This window comes from Penicillium hispanicum, assembly GCF_028827665.1.
Source record: "Penicillium hispanicum strain IBT 35686 chromosome Unknown utg000003l_segment0_segment0, whole genome shotgun sequence".
Taxonomy (NCBI): Eukaryota; Fungi; Ascomycota; class Eurotiomycetes; order Eurotiales; family Aspergillaceae; genus Penicillium; species Penicillium hispanicum.
In genome coordinates, this window is record NW_026623195.1 from 1,975,858 (window position 1) to 1,998,276 (window position 22,419).

General features: G+C 51.9%; 10 protein-coding genes across 10 annotated transcripts; 5 read left to right on the forward strand and 5 right to left on the reverse strand.

The window, feature by feature from the left end:
* Positions 1 to 573: 573 nt before the first annotated feature.
* On the forward strand, positions 574 to 2,244 carry N7459_003163 (uncharacterized protein; the record flags this gene model as incomplete). Its single annotated transcript, XM_056942347.1, has 3 exons — positions 574 to 706; positions 775 to 1,152; positions 1,211 to 2,244. Coding segments are annotated over 3 exons (1,545 nt in total), but the record flags the coding sequence as incomplete, so codon positions are not given.
* Positions 2,245 to 2,400: 156 nt separating this feature from the next.
* N7459_003164 (amidohydrolase family protein) lies at positions 2,401 to 3,612 on the reverse strand (the record flags this gene model as incomplete). The annotated part of the gene is made up of 1 exon (XM_056942348.1): positions 2,401 to 3,612. One exon carries the CDS (start codon positions 3,610 to 3,612, stop codon positions 2,401 to 2,403), a length of 1,212 nt encoding a protein of 403 aa, XP_056802231.1.
* Positions 3,613 to 4,261: 649 nt separating this feature from the next.
* On the reverse strand, positions 4,262 to 4,576 carry N7459_003165 (uncharacterized protein; the record flags this gene model as incomplete). The annotated part of the gene is made up of 1 exon (XM_056942349.1): positions 4,262 to 4,576. The coding sequence occupies one exon, from the start codon at positions 4,574 to 4,576 to the stop codon at positions 4,262 to 4,264; it is 315 nt and encodes a 104-aa protein (XP_056802232.1).
* Positions 4,577 to 6,535: 1,959 nt separating this feature from the next.
* On the forward strand, positions 6,536 to 7,673 carry N7459_003166 (isopenicillin N synthase family dioxygenase; the record flags this gene model as incomplete). Its single annotated transcript, XM_056942350.1, has 2 exons — positions 6,536 to 6,604; positions 6,678 to 7,673. 2 exons carry the CDS (start codon positions 6,536 to 6,538, stop codon positions 7,671 to 7,673), a joined length of 1,065 nt encoding a protein of 354 aa, XP_056802233.1.
* A 436-nt stretch (positions 7,674 to 8,109) lies between these two features.
* On the reverse strand, positions 8,110 to 9,082 carry N7459_003167 (SDR family NAD(P)-dependent oxidoreductase; the record flags this gene model as incomplete). Its single annotated transcript, XM_056942351.1, has 2 exons — positions 8,110 to 8,951; positions 9,010 to 9,082. The coding sequence occupies 2 exons, from the start codon at positions 9,080 to 9,082 to the stop codon at positions 8,110 to 8,112; spliced, it is 915 nt and encodes a 304-aa protein (XP_056802234.1).
* Positions 9,083 to 10,543: 1,461 nt separating this feature from the next.
* On the forward strand, positions 10,544 to 12,020 carry N7459_003168 (ferritin-like domain-containing protein; the record flags this gene model as incomplete). The annotated part of the gene is made up of 2 exons (XM_056942352.1): positions 10,544 to 10,945; positions 11,010 to 12,020. 2 exons carry the CDS (start codon positions 10,544 to 10,546, stop codon positions 12,018 to 12,020), a joined length of 1,413 nt encoding a protein of 470 aa, XP_056802235.1.
* A 719-nt stretch (positions 12,021 to 12,739) lies between these two features.
* N7459_003169 (cytochrome P450) lies at positions 12,740 to 14,352 on the reverse strand (the record flags this gene model as incomplete). The annotated part of the gene is made up of 3 exons (XM_056942353.1): positions 12,740 to 13,093; positions 13,156 to 14,256; positions 14,308 to 14,352. 3 exons carry the CDS (start codon positions 14,350 to 14,352, stop codon positions 12,740 to 12,742), a joined length of 1,500 nt encoding a protein of 499 aa, XP_056802236.1.
* Positions 14,353 to 15,322: 970 nt separating this feature from the next.
* On the forward strand, positions 15,323 to 16,240 carry N7459_003170 (uncharacterized protein; the record flags this gene model as incomplete). Its single annotated transcript, XM_056942354.1, has 1 exon — positions 15,323 to 16,240. The coding sequence occupies one exon, from the start codon at positions 15,323 to 15,325 to the stop codon at positions 16,238 to 16,240; it is 918 nt and encodes a 305-aa protein (XP_056802237.1).
* Positions 16,241 to 17,236: 996 nt separating this feature from the next.
* On the forward strand, positions 17,237 to 17,969 carry N7459_003171 (uncharacterized protein; the record flags this gene model as incomplete). Its single annotated transcript, XM_056942355.1, has 2 exons — positions 17,237 to 17,289; positions 17,372 to 17,969. 2 exons carry the CDS (start codon positions 17,237 to 17,239, stop codon positions 17,967 to 17,969), a joined length of 651 nt encoding a protein of 216 aa, XP_056802238.1.
* Positions 17,970 to 20,393: 2,424 nt separating this feature from the next.
* afeA (adenylate-forming enzyme AfeA) lies at positions 20,394 to 22,349 on the reverse strand (the record flags this gene model as incomplete). The annotated part of the gene is made up of 3 exons (XM_056942356.1): positions 20,394 to 20,823; positions 20,883 to 22,009; positions 22,083 to 22,349. The coding sequence occupies 3 exons, from the start codon at positions 22,347 to 22,349 to the stop codon at positions 20,394 to 20,396; spliced, it is 1,824 nt and encodes a 607-aa protein (XP_056802239.1).
* Between the last annotated feature and the right edge of the window lie 70 nt (positions 22,350 to 22,419).

Below are 22,419 nucleotides of genomic sequence, written 5' to 3' on the forward strand. Positions count from 1 at the left end.
TTCCACGTCTCAACCTTTTTCTTTGCAACGAGGACAGAACAAGTCTTTCAGTTGCTTTCACGAGTCTGCGCCAACATCTTGATTCAGATGTTCGTTTTAAATATCAATTGGCAGTATGACCCGCGTAACGAGAAATGGTTTCGAGTATCATTCGAGGCATGGGGGAAGATCTCGTACTTTGATCTATAAAAGTGCCCTTCAACAGCTTGACACCGGAAACCCTGGTGTATCCGACACCCCGAATTTTCAAATTCTGGTATCCTCGGAGAAAAATATCCAATCAAAAAGTTTATATGCAACACAATATGTAAGGATTTATGTATCCATCACTGACCTAGAAAGAAGGAGCTGGATATGATTTGCCGATCTTGATGGCAAGAGCTGCTTATTATGCGTGGGCTTGTACACTTCCCTCACTTTCCCTAGACTCCGAGAGCATAGATTCCTGAAGACACTCCAAGAAATGGGGGAGTGGTTGTTAGCTTCGTTGTTCAATCTCGTCAACAGCCAAAAGCACGTGTCCCCCGAGGAACTCGCTCTTTCCCCAACACCACAACTTCAAGATCCCCAGTGCTCAACGCCACTGCGGTTTCCAGCAAAATGTCTTTGTCACCAGAAACTCTGAAGTGCAGCAAATCACTCAAGTTGCAGCTAGCATTTGCGCTGGCGCTTGTCAAGCAAAAGCCTCCCGACAAACAGGTTAAAGGTGGGTCGGTAGACCTCGAACTCGAATGTGCATCTATCCTCTGAGCTGACTTGATTCTTCTCCTACAGAATACATTCTCGATATCCGGAAATTTATCAAAAATGCAAAATCGGACATTTTCGAGCCAGACAAGTTCTTCGATAGTGTCGGCTTCTGGCAAAATGCGTATGAATCCTCCGAAGCAGAGCAGGCCAAGCTGCTCAATACGGTCTTCGAGCTCGAACAGAAGAACCAAGGACTTCTGGCCAAGATACGAGCTGAAGCTAAGGCGAGTCACGGTACAGACCTCGTCCCTTCAGATTGGAAAACGCTTGACATCGATGCAACCTTTCCTAGCCTACGTGCAACCAGAGAAGGACTGGGATCTCAACGCCAGCAAGTTGGCGACCAGACAGGAACAGAGTCTGCCAAAAGCCTGTGGCAAACAGATCCTCAGGAACGTGGTAGTAAGTTTTCTCTTCAACTCGGGCTGTTTGCTTGCTGTCTGTACTGACTAGTTGCTAGCGTCAAGGCTCATGAGGCAGATTCACAGACTCCAACACTCTCTACAACAGAGAAGGTGCAACCCCAAATCCATTTCCATGGAAGCTGTCATTCTCTGCAAAGAAGCGGAATGGGAACTGCTCGAAGCAGTTCAACGGCAGACTGGATCAGCACACCAGCAACCCATTTCATCAGCAAAGAGCACCAAGCAGCCGGATTTCAGGAGCGTTACCAGAGCGTTAGAATTGTCATTCATTCTGGTGCACCAAGCTTTACGCAAGGTAGCCGGAGTGAAGAGCGGCGAGCAAAGCAAGAGCCAGATTACCTACTATCTTGTGTGTCTCTTTGAGTCGACAATGACCGCTCTCACTCAGCATTGTACTGCCATATCAACTCAGAAATGCCAAGGAAGTGCAAAATCTACCGACAACAAGAGCTCGGGTCGGACCAAGAGATCAAAAAGTGGAAAAACACAAGTAATCCAATCTCGCCCAGAAGCAGAGGACGAAGAAACCCAATATCTGACCAACCTCTTATGCACAATGGCATTCTCTATGGATTTGACCAGACCTGAAGATCAACCGGTGATGGAAGGGTATCTATATCTGGCCCTCAGCCGGATGGGGAAAATACTTGCTTTATTTGTCTTTAAAGATCTTCGATACCCAGCCGAGATCAGCACACGACTGGATCTTCCAGCAGGACTGGAAGCAATGAATCAGGAGGCCCTAACACCCCAGCGCGCTCAGCGTGAGGCAAACCACTTAATGCTATTCCTTAGCAGAGTTCTGGACCGCAGAACCTCTTTGCTATCCGAGACTACTCTGGCACGCTCTCACTTCGTTCGATTGGAAAGAGACCGCTTACAGAAGACCCTTGTTCAAGCGATCTTTGGACCCGAGAATCCATTGTTTCAGGGCGGCTTGGTGCGTCCTACCACTCCGCCTGCCCAGGACTATGGCAACCAGCGCGCGGATCAACCAGGATTCCCGGAATGGTTTACGCAGGAATTGTGGCACCTTATCGGATGGGAACTGCTGGGATCAACTGCCTAACGACAGGGGAAGTTGAAATGCTTTGCTCTCCGTCTTCTGGTTGAATGGGCAAAATCCTGCTTTGGCTTTTAACGAGTTGTTCCCAAATTATCAATGGAACGTTAATGATTCAGTATGATATATATCGGATCCATCGGAAAATGTTAATGTGATATTTTATTTCAAATCCAGAATCCGGACAGCGTTACCACCTAGAATTGCCGCTGCCTCAGCCGAGTCTTCTCCAAACGACTCATTAACGGCCTTATAGTTCGTCGTCACACTGAGCCAGTTCTCGTCCTTTTCATTCAGAGGTGGGAAGAAAGGGTGATCGGTTCCTGTCAAGGTATGAGTCCAGTCCAAGGCCTCAATTTCCATTGCAATTAGACTGGGTTGCTTACCGAACAACAGACGATCCGCCGCTCCAGCCACGGCAGCTGCCTTTAACCCAGCGGCCCCATAGACCACCGCGTCAAGAAAGATATTCGTCTTGAGTACGTCCCAAACACTGCGCTGCGGTCCGGGCACATCCCCGCCATTTGTAGTGAACTTTCGCTCATGCATGATACAGCTTTCGATGCGTCCGGCGAGGAACGGGAGCGTCCCGCCCGAATGGGCTAATAAGACATTCAGGGTTGGAAACCGGTCAAAGACGCCGCTGAGTAGCATGCGAGTCACCGCAATCGTTGTTTCGAGTGGGAAGCCCAACGCAAGTGGGAGAACATGCCCATACCGGCTCGTGATCTCGGAACCTCCAAATGCCTCATTTGGGAGGCCGTAGTGCGGGTGTAAGAAGATCAACTGCTGTGTATCCTGCAAGGCCTCCCAGATAGGGTCTAGGCGGGGATCGTCGAGTCCATCACCCAGTCCAGATGTCCCCATGATCACGCCGCGGATGTGCGGAAGCGTTTTGAGTCTCTTGATCTCAGCAACGATTGCCGAGGGACTGGATGCGCTCAATGGCAGAGCGCCGAAGGCGAAGAGTGTCCTTTTGTCGGACAGTGGCAGAGTCTTCTCTGGATCGGCAGCGCTGTTGACGCCCGCACAGGTAGACTCGAGATCGTCGTTGATGCGCTGGGCCCATTCTGGTGCCTCATCCGGTTGAACAAAATCTAGCCAGGGATTCGCGAGCGATATCACGCTGCAATCGATTCCGTGCTGTTGCATAAAGGTGAGCTTGACATTGATATCGGAGTACGACGTGTCCACCGGGCGACCGCGCTGATCGATCGGAATGGCGGGGTCGTCGTCCGATGATAGGATGATCAGCCTGGGTGGTGCATCGGCTGGGTCGTGGACGTAGGGCACTTGCTTGCGAGCGCGAAGCATTGCCATGTACGAGGGAGGATAGACATGAGTGTGGATATCGACCACAACTGGGCTTGCCATGATTCCAGGTTCAGGAGAGAGAAAATACAGAGAGAAGATGGGTTGAAGCGCAGATGCCGATGCGGGGGGTGCAGCTATCGCTCATCTCTCGCGTCTTATCTCCCGCTTTATCTTCGCGTTGTCGCTGTTGAGATGAGGTTCTTATCTGTCTTGAAGGATTCATTTGTCACTCTTCATCAATGCATTGACCAGAGGTTCTGGATCGCGCCGACTGTATGTATCCATTGACCGGCTCTACGCAACGAAACCCATGCAAGATACGCTCTTCAAGACAGGCGGAAGCATCAGTGTCATTTACTACGATTCTTCATACATTCTATCTTTTCGATTTACCTCCAGAGTGGTGGAGAGCTACACCAAGGGAATACCAAGACATTGGTTTCCATTTCCATTCATCTATGTTCGTATTTAGCAAAGAAAGCATATCAATGCACACTGATATCTCAAGATTCGTGGTTCTCATGTCATGGCCATTTCCCTCGCATTCTCACTCCGTATGTGAGATTCCCGAGATGGGAGCTCTCACTGAGAGGCAATGACTCTCTACTGGAACCCGATCAGCATTAGAGTGTTGACCCCGAATCTGCAAATCGAGTCAAGGTACACTCACAGATCCATGCTGAAGTCCCTCGGTCATCCGATCATGCGCCTAGAGGTCAGGACCGGCCAAGGTAATGGGCTTGACGTTGGTGAAGTTGGGGATATCCGCAAAGACCTTGGAGCTCTTGGGGTCCTTCAAGGCCTTGTGCATGGCCTCCTCGTTCTCCCACACTAGATGAGCGGCGATGCGGAACTTGGCCGGGGTACCGTCGAGGGCCTGAGTGTACTTGTTGACCTTCCAGCTGGTCAGACCGTATGACTTCCAGGTCTGGTCCACCAGAGGCATGTGGGTCTTCATGTAGTATTCCTCGTCGAACTGGAGGTCGGGCTCGTTGGGGTAGATGACCATGGAGAAATGAGGCATGGTGGTCGATGTGAGATGAATCTCTGAGAGGGTCAAGAGAAGATAGAAGCGAGTTGGAAGCTGGAAGCTTAGGGAGAGAGAGCGGGTGAGGAATAATGTTGAGCAGAGGGGCTTTGGGGTGCATATATCCGTCCAAAGCTTATTAATGGGCGCTGATGATTCCACCGTTATCGCTCTCCATCCCCCTCTCCATCTCACCGTTGGTCAGCGGGGTCGCACGATCGAAGAGCAACGCTCATGACTGACATAGGCATGGATCGTCTTGCACTGGATCTATCGTCGAAGGTACTCGAAGGCGTCAACATTCAATTCAGCCCCCTAGGATCTACGGGGCGCTAAAATGCACCGCTGTCAGCCCGTTAGTCCGATCAGGTCTAAACATGCAGTCAACGCCACTCGAGCCGAATCGCTGAAGCGGAGGTTAATTCTCAATGCTTTGTACCTGGGGGATGCAATGTTGCCAGACATCGAAACGTTGATCGTGCCGAGTCAATCATAAATGAAGACCTCACCCCCCCAGATCCCACCATTCTTTCCGGTATCCACCAGGGCCCCAACCACCCCATCGCCCGGCAGAAGGCTTTCGTTCCTGAAATGGGCCGGAATCGTGCTTTGCACTACTATCGCCTACTGAGGCTATATCCGCCCTAGCATTTCGTTGAGATATCTACCGCGTGGCTCAGCCCATTGAGGATTTCCCGTGAAGCAAGCAACCGCATCTGATACCCGCTCTTGGCGGGCTGCGAAGATATCTGGCTCGACGGACGGAAGGACTATGTTTTCTGTGCCAGCATTCAATCGCGTTCGGGGTGGAATCCTGGGGCTAATTACTACACAATGCCTCGGCGAGAAACGGCCCTAATCACATTACAGTCCTAGACATTGATCTTTCGGGAAAGGATGGTCTCCCGATGTCGCAGCCATTGAACTTCTCCAGCAGCTATTTAGGCGCGGTGGATTTGGTCTGATTCGACGCCCATCGCATTGGAAACTGAGTGTGATTCTGGTTGATCAACCAGAAACCATTTGGACTCGTCCACCGGTGAGCCTCTGAACGGAAGAAAGTTCGGTGCAGGTCTCTGACCTCAAAAACGGAGCCCAATTCCTCGTCCACAGCGAAGTTCTGGTCACGCCCAATATTCTACCCGTGAATGCTGATGCTGACACGCTCTTCATGACCAACCACCATTCTTTCCGGACCCAGGCCCATTCCGCGATCTCAGCTTTTTCATCGGGGATGGGAGCGTCGAACAGAAACTGACAAATGTCAGGTGGTTGCTAACAGAGGTTTCCGATTCGCCAATGGAATTGTCCAAGGCCACGCTGGACTTTACTATATCGCCAACTCCGCATCGGGGATATCGCGACTTATCAATGGACCAGGGAAAATCTTGTTCAAATTGGTAAGACCACGATGGATATCGCACTCGACAAGCTTTCTGTTGATGCAGAGGGCATATTTCTGTTGCGACTTTGTCGGACTCATCAAGTTCCTGAAGGCCGTGCGGGATCCATACAACTTCTTTGCACCCCGCAGAGGCCTTTATGATTCCAAAAGAAGGACAATGGTAGTCATGGTCAGCCTAACGTGGTCAAAATGATCGAAGAGAGAGAAGCCAAGTATTTGCCCATTCAACGGTCGTGCAAAATGTGATAATGCAAGGAATCTGTTCACCATGTATGTCGGTCTGCAAAAAATAGACCTTGGATGCGGCCGAGATATGGTAGAACATGAACATGATGTATGGTAGATCCTGCCAACAGAAATCACTGTTCGCAACGGTCAGGTCACGCTGGCAAAGCTTATCTCGATTTCTCCATCTCTTATCTTCCTACTATCTTCCCCTCTCTTCTGCAGGTCTCTCTCTCCTTTCTGCTCTACAAACGAATCTTTCGTGGTATTACGTCCTCTTGTGTTTAACCTGGCGTTGCAATCATTTTCGAAGTTCTTTGTGCAGAATGGCCAATGCTCCCCAAGACATCCACCCCACCTGTACGGCTGTGGAGAAAGACGATCTGGTGATACCTGTAAGCTCCATCTTCGACCTTGCCTTTTTGAAGGGGGTCTGCCGGGAAAAAAGCTCATGCACTATCTCCGTAGCTCATCGATTTCGGTCCATTCTTCACAGGGACCCCCTCTGATAAGCATGCCGTGGCGCTTTCTATCACCAGTGCTTTCAAAACCTCCGGGTTTCTCTACCTGAAGGCGCATGGCATCCCACCCTCTGTGGTATCTCGGGTCTTTGCCTCCTCTGCACGCTTTTTCGGTCGACCCCAGGCTCAGAAGGACGGTTTGGGCTGGACAACCCCGCAGTCAAACCGTGGTTACATAGCTGTTGGGCGGGAGAAGCTCGCCTCGCTCGAACAAACAGGAGAGATTGGCAGTATGCGGGAAGCTGTACCCGACCTCAAAGAGACGATGGAGATTGGTCGGGAAGGAGTTGATGGCTTGCCGAACCGTTGGCCCGACCATCTCGATGACGAGGGCAGGGACTTCAAGGAAACGATGCTTTCCTTTTTTGAGACGTGCAAGAACCTTCACCGACAGATTATGAGTGCCATCGCTCTGGGCATGAACTTACCCGAACACTTTTTTGACGAGTTCGTCGATGAGGGCGACAATAATCTGCGTCTGTTGCACTACCCGCCAGTCCGGAAGGATATCTTCCAGAAGAACCCGAATCAAGTGCGGGCAGGAGAACATAGTGACTATGGCTCCATCACGCTACTTTTCCAGGATCGACACGGCGGGCTTCAGGTTCGCAGCCCGAGGGGCACTTTTGTGGATGCGACGCCCATTGCTGATACCATAGTTGTGAATGCTGGGGACCTCCTGGCGCGCTGGTCGAACGATACTATCAAGAGCACGCGCCATCGGGTGATCGAGCCCCATAAGCCGGCGATCAATGATGAAGGGGATCATCCATCCGATTCATATCCAGCCCGATACAGCATTGCGTATTTTTGCAACCCCAATACCGACAAGCTGATCGAGGCTCTTCCGGGAACCTATGGTGAAGATATCCAAGTGAACAAGAAATACTCAGATATCACAGCAGGAGACTATTTGCACCAACGTCTTGCAGCGACTATTTGACCAATAATGGAGGAAGTTCAAGGATCGGTTCTTACCCATTCTGCACAGATGAAATCTATGGAGTTATCAGCGGTCCAACAGTCCATATTCTGTCGGCGATGCAACCATCTTGACATCCGCATATATTTGGTAGGTACCCAGGAGCTCTGGGTACATAAGTCCTGATCTTCATAGCATCTGTGCCGCCGTCAAATCTTTCCAAGTAGAAGAATGGGAAAGCGGCATTTGATTGGCACTACGTCGATGGTTCTGTTTTGATGCCTTGCTTGCGAGGGCTGATGCTGTCGACGCGTCCAAGTTTCTACTGGGGGAACTTTTGCAATATAATATGTCCTGCGTATATTGTCTTGCCATGTCTCATGATAGCAAGCTACCCAAGATTGAGAAGCCAACGTAACAACTGGCTCCCTGGCATCGACAACAGACAGGATAGTCATCAGTAAGAAGCAGGCACTGACCCAACCCGACCACCATCCGTGACTATAATATTGCCATTCAAGTATCCGCCAGAGGCACTGGCCAGCCAGACGATCAAGCCAGCAAAATCTTGCTCACTTCCACTTCGACCCAAGGGGACCAGTGCACGCGACACTGACTCATCCGAGATACCACCACCCTCTACGCCCTGGTCTTTAAAGATATGGCCGGACATGTCCGACTGGTACAATCCGGGACTGATCCCATTAACTCGAATATCGTATGGCGCGAGACTGCTCGACAGCATCTTAACCAGATGTGTGGCAGCCGCCTTGGAGGCATTGTATGCAAAGCTGAAAGGGGGCTTCCGAATGTATCCTGCAATCGAGCTGGTGATCACTACCAGCGCAGTGGGAGGGGCCAGGACGCCAGGCTGCGTAGCAGGTCGGCGCCGGTTAGCGGCCTCAAGCAAGGGCAGAAATGCCAGTACGGTGTAGTACGCGCCCGTCACATTCACATCCAGCACCTTGTTGAACTCGTCCATCGGGACGCCGTACAGCGCGTCCCGGAATTCGGAGAGCGGCGGAAAAGACCCATCCTCCTTTGGCTGGGGCGAGCGCATCATGGGGCCCATGATGCCACCGTTGGCGAACAGGATGTCGACGTGACTAGTCTGGGCCGCCACAGCCTGATAAGCCGCCTCCAGAGACTCTTTCGACGTGACATCGCAGCGTACGGGAATAACGGTGCTTTCGGGATTCAAAGTTACCGTCTCGTGCAGAACATCTTCGCGTCGTCCAAGAACAAAGATCTTCGAGGCACCGTTGACGGCGAGAGCGCGGGCCATAATACGGCCCAGTCCTGGTGGGTGGTGTCAACATGACCGTCCCTGGATTCTTTCACCAAGGCACATTCTTACCGCTGCCTCCTCCAGTGATGACCGCAACGCGGTCCTGGACCGAGAATAGCTGCGAGGTTTGCAAATGCGACATAATCAGATGCGTTTGGATGCGTTGATGGGTTGGTGTGTCTGGGTGAATCACAACTGGTCGTGCGGAGAATAGAGTGGTTGGTAAGCTTCATTCCCCGCTCGCAGTTGCGATATCGTCATTCTCCACCCGCAATAGCTGCCCTGGCATATTGAAGTGCATCGTCTCGTCGTGGCATCACGATATTATCCCGTTCACCGTGTCCTGAGAGTCATAAGCCACCGAGATGTCTCATTTGACTTCATGCGCACGCTTGACCAAGACCACTGCCACCTTCTGCCTCCCGCAAGGAATGCTTTGAAGCTGAATGGCGGTGCCCCCTTTGAAACTTGAAGAACTGCGACCACGATTCGCAAGATAGAACATGATCCAGTTCTTCAAGACAAGCTTTCTGGGGTTCTTCATGTAGCCAAGAGAGACATCCCAATATCCCCCAATGGGTCAAGCATCTGGGGTGAGTTGAATGCTGCGACAGGTGAAATGCCCATCCCGCCGCCTATAACTCTTCTTTTGACATTCGGTCTTTCATGTTGTCAATTACCCGGCGGCTCCCGCACCGAGGGAGGCCCTTAATGCGTGTGGTTAACTATTTCTCCCGAAGCACCCCGGATATGCATCGACGTCATCGCCGGGGTGAGCCGGCCCGCTCTCCCCGAATTATCCACAGCGATCTCGGGAGTGAACAAGCCGGAGTGTATGAGCCCTCTGGATTTTCAACTGGATGACATAGATCCCACTCCATTATCAAACGGCTGTGACATGACAGTGCGAGGCTTGCCAATCTTGCAGCGGTGGATCTGACTAGCCAACTCGATCCGACGACAGCCGCAGGCAACAAGCTTCTTGGCCGGCAAACGTGCAAACTCCTAACGAGTTGGAGTGAGTGTATGACAGCATTGCGGGGATGCTACTTAGCTGCAGTTCCCAATCGTGCTTGAGAACGTCTCCCGCAAGCATCGAAGCTCGGGGAAAAGAGCCAGAATTAAACTTCAACGGAGTGCCGAGGCAGCCGTTGACCGGTTCGGATTCTGTCCCACTTGCAACCATGATCAGACGTTGACTTCAGGTATCACCACGCTCTAGCTCCTCCTTGTGCGATTGCTGCGACGCATTTGGAATCTCGGACGATGTCATTGACTTCATGAGTGGCGTCCTAGTTACCCAACCTATGCGGTCGTCCCGCGCTATACCATCACTGAATCATACATCCTTTGCCCTCCAGGCTGCTCATGGCTTCGATTGGGCCTTGCCCAACCAGTTTGGCAGATCTGTCCACCAGTTGCGTCAGAATCTGTCTTTTGGCGGTGACGATTACTCCTAGCCCCAGTCATATATGTACTGTCGACAACAGCCGTGTCCGTCCGGAGGATTTCGACTACTGCGTCGCCCCTGGAGAGACCCTTTTTCATTCGGAGTAGAAAGGGACCTTAATTTTAGTCGACAATCGGTCTAATTTTTGCGACCATGAAGTGGAATTCGTTCCTGTTTCTGAGTGTGTTGGGATCTTTGCCCTTCAACTCTGCTGGTCAACAAACGACTACAAGTTCATCCGCCTCTCCGACATCTTCGAACTCGTCTTTGGTTCCTTCCTCGGCTTCTCTTTCAGCACCACCGACGCGAAGCCACCCGAGGTCTTTGCCACACACCTCGTTCAGTGGAACTCCAACTGTCACTGGGGCCTTGACTGCTTCTTCCATTGGGAGCGGCATCAGTCGGGGCAGTGTGGCTCCTGCGGCTACCACGTATCCCAGTGACGGAAATCTTCACAATGCTGAGCCAGCCCCCTATTATCCAGCAGGAGGTGTTGGCACAAATGGATCAATCCCTGTCTATAATGTCAAAAGCGATTTTGACTATGAATCTCTGGTACGCATCACGCCCCAAGGTATTTTTTTGGCGCTATTGGAAGTAGTACTAACTCTCTCGATAGGCTCTCGCTTTGTACCAAGAATGGACTGAGCTTGACTTGTTCCAGGATGGACTGAGACGCTTTTCTGAAGAGGACTTCAAGTCTGCTGGTCTTACGTCTGCAGACAGAGATCTGATTGCATTCATGGCGCAGCAGGAAGTCGGGCATGCGACCATGCTGAGCAACATCCTCGGTGCTGAGGCACCCCAGCAGTGTGCCTACGTCTATCCATACACGACAGTGGCAGAGTTCATCGACTTCTGCCAGAAGCTCACTCGCTTTGGCGAGTCCGGCGTGTATGGGTTCTTGGCCCATCTTGATTCTCGTGAGGCGGCTACGCTTCTGACGCAATCTATCACCACCGAGGCGCGGCAGCAGATGATTTTCCGCCAGTTCGAGGGTCTGTTCCCGATGCCGGTGTGGTTTGAGGTTGGCGTGCCACAGTCCTGGGCATGGACGTTGCTGGCGCCTTACATCAGCTCCTGTCCCAGCGACCAAACTCGACTGGTGTGGCAGAACTTCCCATCACTCACGATCCTGAACCAACCTAGTCTTGCTACCGCTGGTAGAAATAGCTCCGCGGTCAATAACACTCTGGGAGCCGGTACCAATGTTGTCAAGAACTCCAACTCTTCGAGATCCAACTTCAACAGCGACTGCGGCGCCCCGGCCGTCTCTGAAAACTACACGCCACTCTCTTTCCCGGGTCGTCGGGTTGCGCTACAGTGGGAAACCCCTGGCAAGCCAGTCGGTCCCAACAACAGCTACGTCACGTCTACTCAAGCTAGCAGCGCTCGGTATGTTGCTTGGGTGTCGCAACTCAACGTGACATATACTACCCTGCGTACTGGTGGCAATAGCACTCGCGGATACACTATCCAGCCCGATCTGGAGACTTATCAGGGCAACCCGGCCATTAATGGCACTGTGTTTATTGCTATCACCGACAGCAACCCAGTCCTGACCCCGTTCAACCTGAGCTTGATCAATCCCCACGTGGTTGCCGGCCCTGCCCTTTACCAGGCCGGCTAAGGCTAGAGAAAGAAGATGAGAAAAACGTGGCGAACTTGTCTGAAGCCAGTGGTAAAGGAATTCAACACGCACGCTACATATATATCGGTTCTGGGCTATCGATCTTCAGAGCGATCCATACTATCGATTTTTGGCTCAATAGTAAGGTTACGTGCCCGGGCATGTCTTAATAAATAATGGATGGTGTGGCAAGTCGACGGGTAAGGATAAGAGAAGCTAAAAGGGCCTATATGTACTTCACTCGCTAAGGATTAGTTTAATCATTTTCTGCTATTTTTCAAATATAGTGGTGATGCGAATGAGCCCTGTGGCTTCAGGAGTCATGACCCGGAAATCCACTCGGTCCGTTTCCTTGCACAGAACTTTGGTCAACATGATAGCCCATGGCTGGAGTTCTTGAACCAGGTAATCATAATATAAGCACTAGCTATGCAGATGGCCGAGACAGTTCGTCACGACCCGGTGAAATCTGCCTCCTACACTACTCTCTTTCGCCGATATCAACCTAGTGGTGGTGGAAAGCAGATAGCACAGTGCCTGTTCGCCCCGCACGACTTCTCTATGAAGAGGTCTTCACCACCTCTAGAACAACATTTACTCCTATCAGCCTAGATATCCAGCTAGATTCCGCTTGTGGTACTCTCGGAGAACAAGGAGGGCCGTACTAGATGTGACAATTACACGCTTATCCTCATAATATTATCTCCCTAACTGCCCATTCAGACCTCAAGTCCGGCCCTCTGCTTCAACCGAATCATTAGCGGCCCCTTCTCATAGACCATGTATACTCGCTGACGAGTCACCCAATCCAGCTGTGCATCCAGCAACTCGACATCGAAGTTCCACAGCAGCCGGGCCACGACCATTCGCATCTCGGCATAGGCAAGATACTTGCCAATGCAATCGCGAGGTCCTGCGGCAAACGGTTTACAAGCATCCTTATTGTCAGATGCATACCGCGAATCATAGAAAGGGTGTGTGGCCGGAAGCCAGCGTTGCGGAGCGAATCGGTCCGGGTCGGTGAAGTTGCGCGGTGAATGATGCGTGGCCCATTGGTAAACCGATACAGAGGTCTGTTAGCTTCATCAGCGACGCTTCTTCATTCTCACAACCCCGAAGAACTGGAGAGCCGAACCCCCTTAGGAATGTATTGGCCGTTCACAAAAGCACCGGGTGAAACCCTCGGGGGCGTCTCTGCCAACGGCGGGTAGATACGGAGGGCTTCTTCGAGACAGGCATGGAGAAACGGCAGGGCGGCAGTCGACTTCATGTTGATATCCTCTTCGGACGTGAAAGTCAACCGGATCTCTTCCGCGAGCCTACTGTACACCTCGGGGGACTGGGTCAAGTAGAAGGTCAGCCCGGCCAAGGCGGATGCCGTCGTATGACTGCCTGCGCCGATGAGCGTGCGCGCGTTGGCAAGAATCTCATCATGGGTCATGCCCGTCCCATCCTTATTATTGCGAAGGATGTAAGTCATGAAGTCCTTGCGGGTGTCGGCGCCTAGGGCAATCCGCTTCTCCGTTTTCGCGCGAGCCATCGCGTAATACTGTCGGCGTTTCTCCATGTCGTCTTTTGTCGCCATGAAGTTGACCAGTGGACGCAGGAGCGGGTACTGCTCGAAGAAGGATATATGGGCGTTACCCCGGATGCCGCTGAAGATCATGGCGATCAAGGGGTGGTAGTCGGACTTTTCGAGGCAATAGAACGGGTCGGCAAATGCCAGTTCCCCGATGATATCGAAGGTCAGATAGTTGTACCATCTGGTCATGTCGACAGAGGCCCCCGCGAGCACGCGGTCTTTCAGGCGTTGCATCAGGAGATCGATGTAGTGTTTGAGGTACGACTCTTGCTCCGTCAAGGCGGCCGCAGAGAAGGCGTACGCTATCAGGCGGCGCTGGCGCTGGTGATCGTCGTGGCGAGCAGGTAAGATGCCGATTCCGTTTCTCGGGCCGTAGAATGTCGGTGTCTTCTCGAACTCGGGGACGCTCGCATGACGGGCGAAGACCTCGGGCCACCCAATGGATCCGTCGATGGCGAGCTGGTTAGGAGAGATGCGAACGATTGGACCATACCTCTCATGAATTTGAAGAACATCTTTGACGAAGGTTCCGGCAATCTTGTTCTGATATAGGTAGGGAAGGTATGAGGCCGCGTAAAGCTTTGGGCCTGGGAAATGGGATAAGGGGTGGAAGAAGAGTCGATAGAGGACGAGGCAAACGCGATGGAGAAGGAACTGTTTGCTTGTTAGTTCTTATCAACATCTCTCAGAAAGTATTTTAGCTACCGCTCCAACGATCAACCAGACAGCGTGCCAGATAGGGATGATCATGATTCTGTATTGTATAGGAAGATAGAATTAGCGAGAGCGTCCTAGGAAAAAAAATTAGATAAATGAGGACTACTAATTGAGACAGTCAAGTAGTTCACGTAGGATGCTATATATCCCCCGGACCGTTTCTGATACTTGCCGAGGTCGACAGGAGTTACCTACGGCATAATTCTTCTTAATTGCCGACTGGTCATGGATGAAGCTGTTAAAAGAAGGGGTGAGATTGGGGCGAAGAATGTTCATGATAGTTCCACTTACAAGTTGTATTTTGCGGCATAGACTAAAGTCAAAAACTCGAATCTGGATCTGCGATAGGTGAAATTCTTAATTCTTGCAAAAGCGTAAAGATAGATTCATGTGTAGAACGACACTAGTTGGCTGTGTAACTTTGATGTCCAAAGCATGGACAAATGCCATACGCAACGACGGGAGGGCACCCCCTTCAATGAGCATAGGTAGTATTTTGGGGAGCCGGTGGACTGAGCGAAAGATTACACAACTTTCAATACCTTCGACAGGCACTTGGGTAGCACAGCGATGTTATCATGCCTGATAGCCCCCGAAGTTCATCTAGGAATGTGCCGGTTCTACTCTTTTCTGATGAGGAGGGTGACAAACTCGGTACGACTCCAACAGACTGCTTAGATGGTGTCCAGTGGACGACTACTAGGTGGAATATTCAACAAATGTTGAATGCAGGCATATCCAATTCCCCACTGGGATAAGTGACACCCAAGATGGGAAATGTACTTCCATACATCACACTTTCTGTTGAGCCTGGGAATCATCTTTTAATTAGTCTATAGTCTATCGTTCCTGTTTTGATTTCTAGTAGTAGGCAAACTTGATTCCAATTGGACGAGCCATTGAGCGCCTTAACTCCGGTCTATCGCCGACCCACCTCAGCTTTTCCGCCAGCTCATCCAAATCAGATCTCCAGATCTCCCGATTCTCCCCCGACATCCCCCACATGGATCCTCCAAGGAATCGAAAGCAGCGCCGCGCTGCAGCAGCGACATCTCCAATGACATCTGATTCGGACATCCCCCTCGCCCACCCACCACGCGACAACCCGTCTAAGAAAACAGACCAGCAAAAGACACTTTATGACATCATTGCAGAACGCCAGAATGAGCTCCTGGCACAACAAGCGGCCTCATCAGCCACATCGGGATCAGCAGTTGGACTGGGTCTGCCATCACAGCCCAAGGGAACGCGCTTTGTGACCGTGGACGCGTCAGGCGCCCTCGTGGACACCGACGCCGACATCAACAGCCAGATTCCGGTGAACAGGGGCAAACACAAGTCCAGAACCGGCGAAAGCGACAAGGAGGACGAGTCCGAGATCGAAAAGTCACTCCCACCACTCATCGACACCGTCCTGCTCGCCTTCCCTCTCACCACTCTCCACCTTACCCTCGCCTACCTCGCAGCACACCAATACGCCGAATCCACCGATGTCCCCCGCCTCCTCAAAGACGCCGTCACCACCGTCTTCCCCCTCCTCACCTTCCTCATCCATTTTGCCCATGGCCACATTGTCGCGTTCAAGTTACGGGGGAGCTTGAGGTTTCTGGCTGCCGCGAATGCACAGCCCGTTTCGCTGCTCCCGCTGACGCAGGATAAATTGACCCTATCCTTCCTTGGGCGTCTGCTGTTCCCGCCTGCCCTCCGGACGATTATCTTCCTTCCCATCGCGGCGGTGCTAGGGGTGCATTTGATCACCATCACGAATGGCGAGCCTTACTACGCTGTGATGAAGAAGGCCCCTGCATATGGTACGATGTGGATCTGGTGTATTCTGGAGATGTCCTTTGGCCCGGCTGTTCTGGGAGCACTGGGGCCGTTGGTTTGGGGAGTTTGGTGGATGGGATACGGCATTGTTTGAATGCTCAGCTTGGTGAAGGCATCAATTCCTGTCCCTCGGCGAATTCCTGAAAACGTGTTTCATGTGGCTACGCCGCTATATCGATATGTTCCGGCTTCTCGAGCTGAAGCTAGCGGTATGGATACCTTCTAATGACCATAGCCGCGCCTTTGAATAGTAAATATACTCTTCTGCAGTGCTTGAAAGCGTCCAAAAGATGGAAATTCTCATTTTGAAATGTTCTTCTGTCAAATTATGGTGGAACATGTGGAACTATAACCTGTATGCGGGGGACAAAAGAGAGTTGAATAGAAGATCTCATGATCAAGGTTGTGGGAGGTGTGGTGAATGCACCCCGTAAGAACCGAGGCACCTTGGATCTCGCGCTGAGATAGCTCAAAACGAAATGTTGAAAAACAAAGACGTGAGAAGTCCGACGGGCGCGCACTATTGCTTATTCCGACAATCTGCCAATTAGGGGCTTTGAATAGATCAACTATCAATGCGAGGTCCCCCGCCTATTCCGACATCAAATCCAGGACAGCCCAAAGTTTGCCACGCTATCTTGGTCTCCCATTATCTGCTACACCTGGGGAAACCTGGGACTTCGCTGTGAAATGATTGAGAAATCTTGGGCGGAACAACTCATCGATGAGTTTTTCATGGCCCGCAAATCCCCGACACGGAGTCAATGCGACCGACTTGCCCTTTCCATTTCTCAGGCGTCAGAAGTCCATCCGGTCGATGTCCCAGGGTCGTTGAGCTACACCGTCGTCTGCACCAGGACCCAGAGTCAGGATTAACACCATAACGAAAGCATCGTCTTGTCTTTCCGACAATCACCGTCCAGGCTCGATGAGGAGGTAGTCAGACTCGCTCAGATGATTCACGGATGCCTAGTGCCACACGCGAGAAAACCACGGCATTATGAATGGCTCAGATCCACCACTCAGTGTCTACAGTATGCCCTTACTACCAGGAGTGGCGTGTCTGGAAACACTTAGCTACCAAGCGGACATGGGTCCTGATGAAGAAGCCAAGCATATTTGCTTCGCAATGCATCTCGCTAGGTATAATCACCACTTCCCTCTCCTGCTACTTACCGTTATTTGGCAGAGCGGACCTATCTAGTGGCTAACGTTCAATGTCCAGGTACTTCGCTCGGTGTTGGGCCACACCTCAGCCTATGGAGCCTCAGACTCGCGTCGAGTGCCAGGCCGGAATAGCCCGCAGGCTAGGGGTCCTGAAGGTATCGCCATCAGCTGCAGTACCGATCTCGATTATCTTGGGACTTGAAACTATCCTACCGCTGCTCTTCACCAGTGAATACCCTCAGGTCCTGACGCATGGGGACTTCTCCAAAACCAATATCCTCGTCAATCCAGACACATACGAAATCACAGGCATCGTCGACTGGTCCCTCGCGACGGTGCAACCTTTCGGCATTGAGTTAGACTGTCTCTTCCTGATGACAGGATATATGAGTCTCAGTGGCTGGTACAATTATACCTGCCGGCCACGGCTCTGGGGGGCGTTCTGGACCGAATTCTGGACCGTCTCGGGAATCGAGGATGATGGCGGCCTGCGTCGGGAGAACGTTCGTTCTATGGCCGAGAAAGCGGCCAATATTGGTGCTATCTTACGCTATGCTTTCGACCGCAACGCTGATGGCGGACCCTCTGAGGTGCTATCGACTTCCGATATCATGTCAATAATGCTAAAGGCGTGGCTTGACGTGAACGCTACATAATAGTGGTACCACTAACTAATTTTTGTTTTTGTCTAGTGGTTACACTAGCCCTCGACGCTGCTCCGTAGCTGTCAAGCTCAAGTATGCACTGCAAAAGTGAATAGCCTAATACACATAGTGTAGCGGGGAAATGGTCTGATCATACAAGTTGAGATGGTTGTCATGGACAGCTAGGAGCAGGTCCACAATTAGGTTAGCTCGGTGACCACATATCTCCTACAGTAATTCTGGTTTACTGCAGATAGTTACAGAGCATGCACCCCTTTTTTATCTCTTATTGCTGTGTGCCTCTCCTCAGTATAGGCCAGTAAAGGCGGCAGGACCGACTGTCTTCATCGGCGCATACCTCCCATGGGTCTATTCCCTGCCTGAATCGATCCTCCTACCGACGAGTAGGATGTTTTGAGACCCTTCCAGTAGAACAGGCGGCCAGGTTCACAAATGAAGAAAGCCCAAATTGATGACTGGCTCATGTATCCAATTTGCCGACTCAGTTATTTTCCTGCCATCTAGAAGATAACGTCAAAATTGTGCTCTGTTTCCCTTCTTGGGGGGGAGGTTCAGGAATACCTGTGTCTGCACTGCATACAGCAGTAGAAAATGGTGCTTCCTTCATCAGCACTGCGCAGCTGCGCTTCGGACCAAGTAGCCTTTTTATGTGAGCACTGAGGACATTCCACTTCCGTGATAGGGCCATCTCCAAGGTCTTTTGCTGAGACGGTTTGTGTTTGGGAACGAAGTTTGTCTCGAAGCCTCGAGGGGAAATTGGTCGACGAAGAAACGTGAGCGTGGGTGAGCATTTCATCTGGAAGTCCATGTCAGCCCGGAGGAAGCGGAGGAAAGCCCTTGTGGCACACTTTTCGCGACTTTCCCACATAAATCACAGGTGATCTTATCTGTAGCCGCCATTGGCAGCAAGTAGCCGCAGTCTTCACAGAATTGCACGACCATGGCTGGAAATATAGAGATATGAGGCTCTTCACGGTCGGCAAAATTGAGGAATGGGAGGAAGTTGAGCCATATTTATAGACTCTTTGGGCGGCTCGAGCGCCCTGTCTTCTGTAGCCAATCCTTGACGTCATGAACGATTGAACCTGACCATGTGCATCTTTGATGAAGCAAGCTACTCTAGGCCGGCGGCTATCTTGGTCTCCATGCATTGCGACTACTGACGTGGTGGAATGAAAGTGAAGGGTATTCCCAGTAGCATGCGCGGGCGTCTTTGGCTCGAGTATTACTGGACAACAGTCCCACTTTCTCCGGATCTCAGCGCGCGAGCCAATCATGAGTGCCGCTTTGCTTGCGCCATGCGAGTGACAGGGGGCAGTTCACGCTTGCGTGGTATCTACTCGTCTTCTTGTCGGGCCTACGGACGTGTTGTAGTCCATGTTATTGGTTTGTCATTTAAGTAAAGACAGGTGATTGGACATACCAGCCCAGCGACTGTAATCAGATTCTTCTATATTTTAAGAACTTCGAAAGCTTATAGATAGATAGTCTATCTTATTTATCAACTATGAGGGGAGGGGAGGATAAAACGTTCCGAACCGATCCAATTGACGACGGAATCCGAGTATTCACGACCCCCGATAGGGCTGTGTGTTCTCAAACAATAATTAATATTACGCACGAGCCGAAAATGTCTTCGAAACAGAAATGGGCCAGGCAGGCCAGATGAGAATTTGTATTGTTTCAAGCCGTTGGGGGGAATCCCTCTCTACCTATCTACCTATGTAAGGGTTCTTCTTGCCCTACTTTCCATGGAATATACCTCCCCTCGTCCACAAACCAATCAACAACCGTCAGAGCCCCAAACAGCCCTATATCGACTCCCTGCATACCACGATCGGTGGCGGTGCACACTACCGTAAATGCCGAACCCAGAACCCTGGCACGCGTCGAGTTACACGGCATCGATCGCGGCGCATCTCAGCCGCGATGCTGGGCCGCGTGGCAATAACAAAGAATGCATGCATCTGGCCGCACGATGAAGATTTCTTTCCAGCTGTGCCTCGAAACTTTGCTTTTTTCTCAGTCGAGGACACAGCCCTGGAGGAGTATGGATAAGACAGCATTTGGAGAAAGTTCGATCTGACACAATCCCGAGATTGACCCGTAATGGGAATAATGCAATAGAACAAATAATATAGCTACCTAAGTACATTATATGGGAATGTTCACGCCATGTCTATTCCACGCAGTCCAAGTACAGCCATGAGAACATCTGTCGTGATAACCTTAGCAGCCGGAGATCGTAAGCATATGAGCCACCCGAAACCATGGTAAATGCAACACCAAATGCTCAAACCAAATGCCTTCCTGAGAGATAACGCCATCACTGCTTTCCCAGTGCGAATAGATAACTGATAGATGAATGACGGGAGAATGACCAAATTCCAAACGCCTGTTGTAGTGCTCGTTTTTTCAGACCGTGACACGGCCCTCAGGCGCCACGCCGACAGTAGGAGCGTCTGAACTTGTGGGCAGGGGACGTGTCGCAGGGACCGAGCCGTCATCGCCTGGGAAGCGGGAGAGAAGCGACGCGACCATCTCGCGGTAAGTATTCATCTGCGACAGCTTGAAACGTTGGATCTTGCCGCTGGCTGTCCGTGGGATTTCTTCCACGAAGAGCACACCACCGTCAAGGGCCTTGTAGCTTGCCAGCCGGGTCCGGGCAAACTGGTAGACTTCGTCCGAGGTCAATCGGTTGACTGACGGATCGCGCGACCGGACCACAAAGGCGCGAGGCACCTCTCCACTACCATCCTTCAGGTTGACTCCTGTCACCGCGACGTCGCTGACACCAGGGTGCTGGAGAAGAAGGGCCTCGACTTCGGCCGGGGCAACTTGCCATCTAGGAGGAATTTTAGCACTCTGATTGACTTGATATGGTGGGGTGGACGGATAACTTACCCTCGGACTTTGATGAGCTCCTTGGTGCGCCCGACGATGAAATAATGTCCTTGCTTCACATAAGCGACGTCGCCGGTGCGATACCATCCCTGCGAGTCCTTCGCATCTTGGCGGCCTTTATATGCCATCAGCAGACCAGGGCCTCGAACGTAGAGTTCGCCTGCTCGGTCATCATGCTGCACGACCCTGCCATCGTGATCGAGCAGACGTGCCTCGTACCCCGGAAGGCGCGTTCCGATGCTGCCCGGGCTGCCACGCTGACCATATCGAGTCTGGAAGATGACACCGCACTCGGTCATGCCCCACAGCTGGCAAGCATATGCCAAGGGGTGGAGGTGGTTGCGAAGCTCAAGCATCGCCTGTCCGTCAATGGGAGCACCCGCAACACCAATGTAGCGAAGCGACGTCAGATAATTGGCCACCGGCAGGGAAGAACGGTTGATGGAGTGGACAACCGCTGGAACCAGGTACGTCTCCGAGATCTGGTATTGGTGGACGGTGGCCAGGAACTGAGTCATCTCAAAGCGTGGCAGGACGAACAGGGGATGACCGTAGCGGACGGGGAACAAATGGGTCCACAGTGCACCAAAGAGATGGAACATGGGCAGCGACATCAGCCGGATGACCGGGTAGGGCACATCGTAATGGATCGCACGGTGGTGGGACACGATGGCATGGTGGGACAGAATCGCCGCCTTGGGCAGGCCACCGGTGCCACTGGTCGAGAACATGGCAGCGGGCGTGGTTTGCGCGGTCATCGGATCGGTGAACATGAGCCAGTCGGTTTCACCATAGCAAAGCAGGTGGGCGAAGTTTTGGTGTCGCGCATCACCGCCGCTCATGGCAAAGAGATCCGTCCGAAGGGCATACCCTTGTTCGTACCACACGAACAGCTGGGCGCAATGGTCGATGGCGCGCTCATCCACCACGCAGATTTGCTCGGGGTGTATGCCTCGTCCGGCTGCGACGTCGAGGACCGTCGGCAAGGCGTCAGGGGAGGTAAGGATCATCTTGGGTTCTGCCATGCCCACGATGTGATCTAATTCCTGAGGCTGGCTGCGCGGATTCGAGCCCATGTACACGCCACCGGCGCCAATGATTCCAAAGAAGAGGGCCGGGTATAAGATCTATGGATATCGACTGGGTCAGTATTCTCCGGAGCCTTGCGATTTCCAACCAGGCCGATCCGAATGCACATACACTGTTCCCTAGATGTAGGAGTACACAATCGCCCTGTTGTACATGGTGCGCTTTGAAGCCGGCGATCAGGGTCCGAACCAGCTGACGGAACTGCGCCGCCGTGAAAGACCGAGAGGCATCCTCGGCATCAATAAACAGCGGCTGGTTCTGGTTATAAGGAGCGGGGCCACAGAACGTAAAGGTCAATAGATCGGTATATAGATCCTGATGAAGAAGAGGATCTGTCGAGTCCGTGGGCACGGAGACCGAGGGATTCCAATAACCCATGACGATGCTGGACGGATGCGAGAAAGGGAAGAGATTGGGGTGAGTGGTAGCAGGGGACTGGGAGGATATT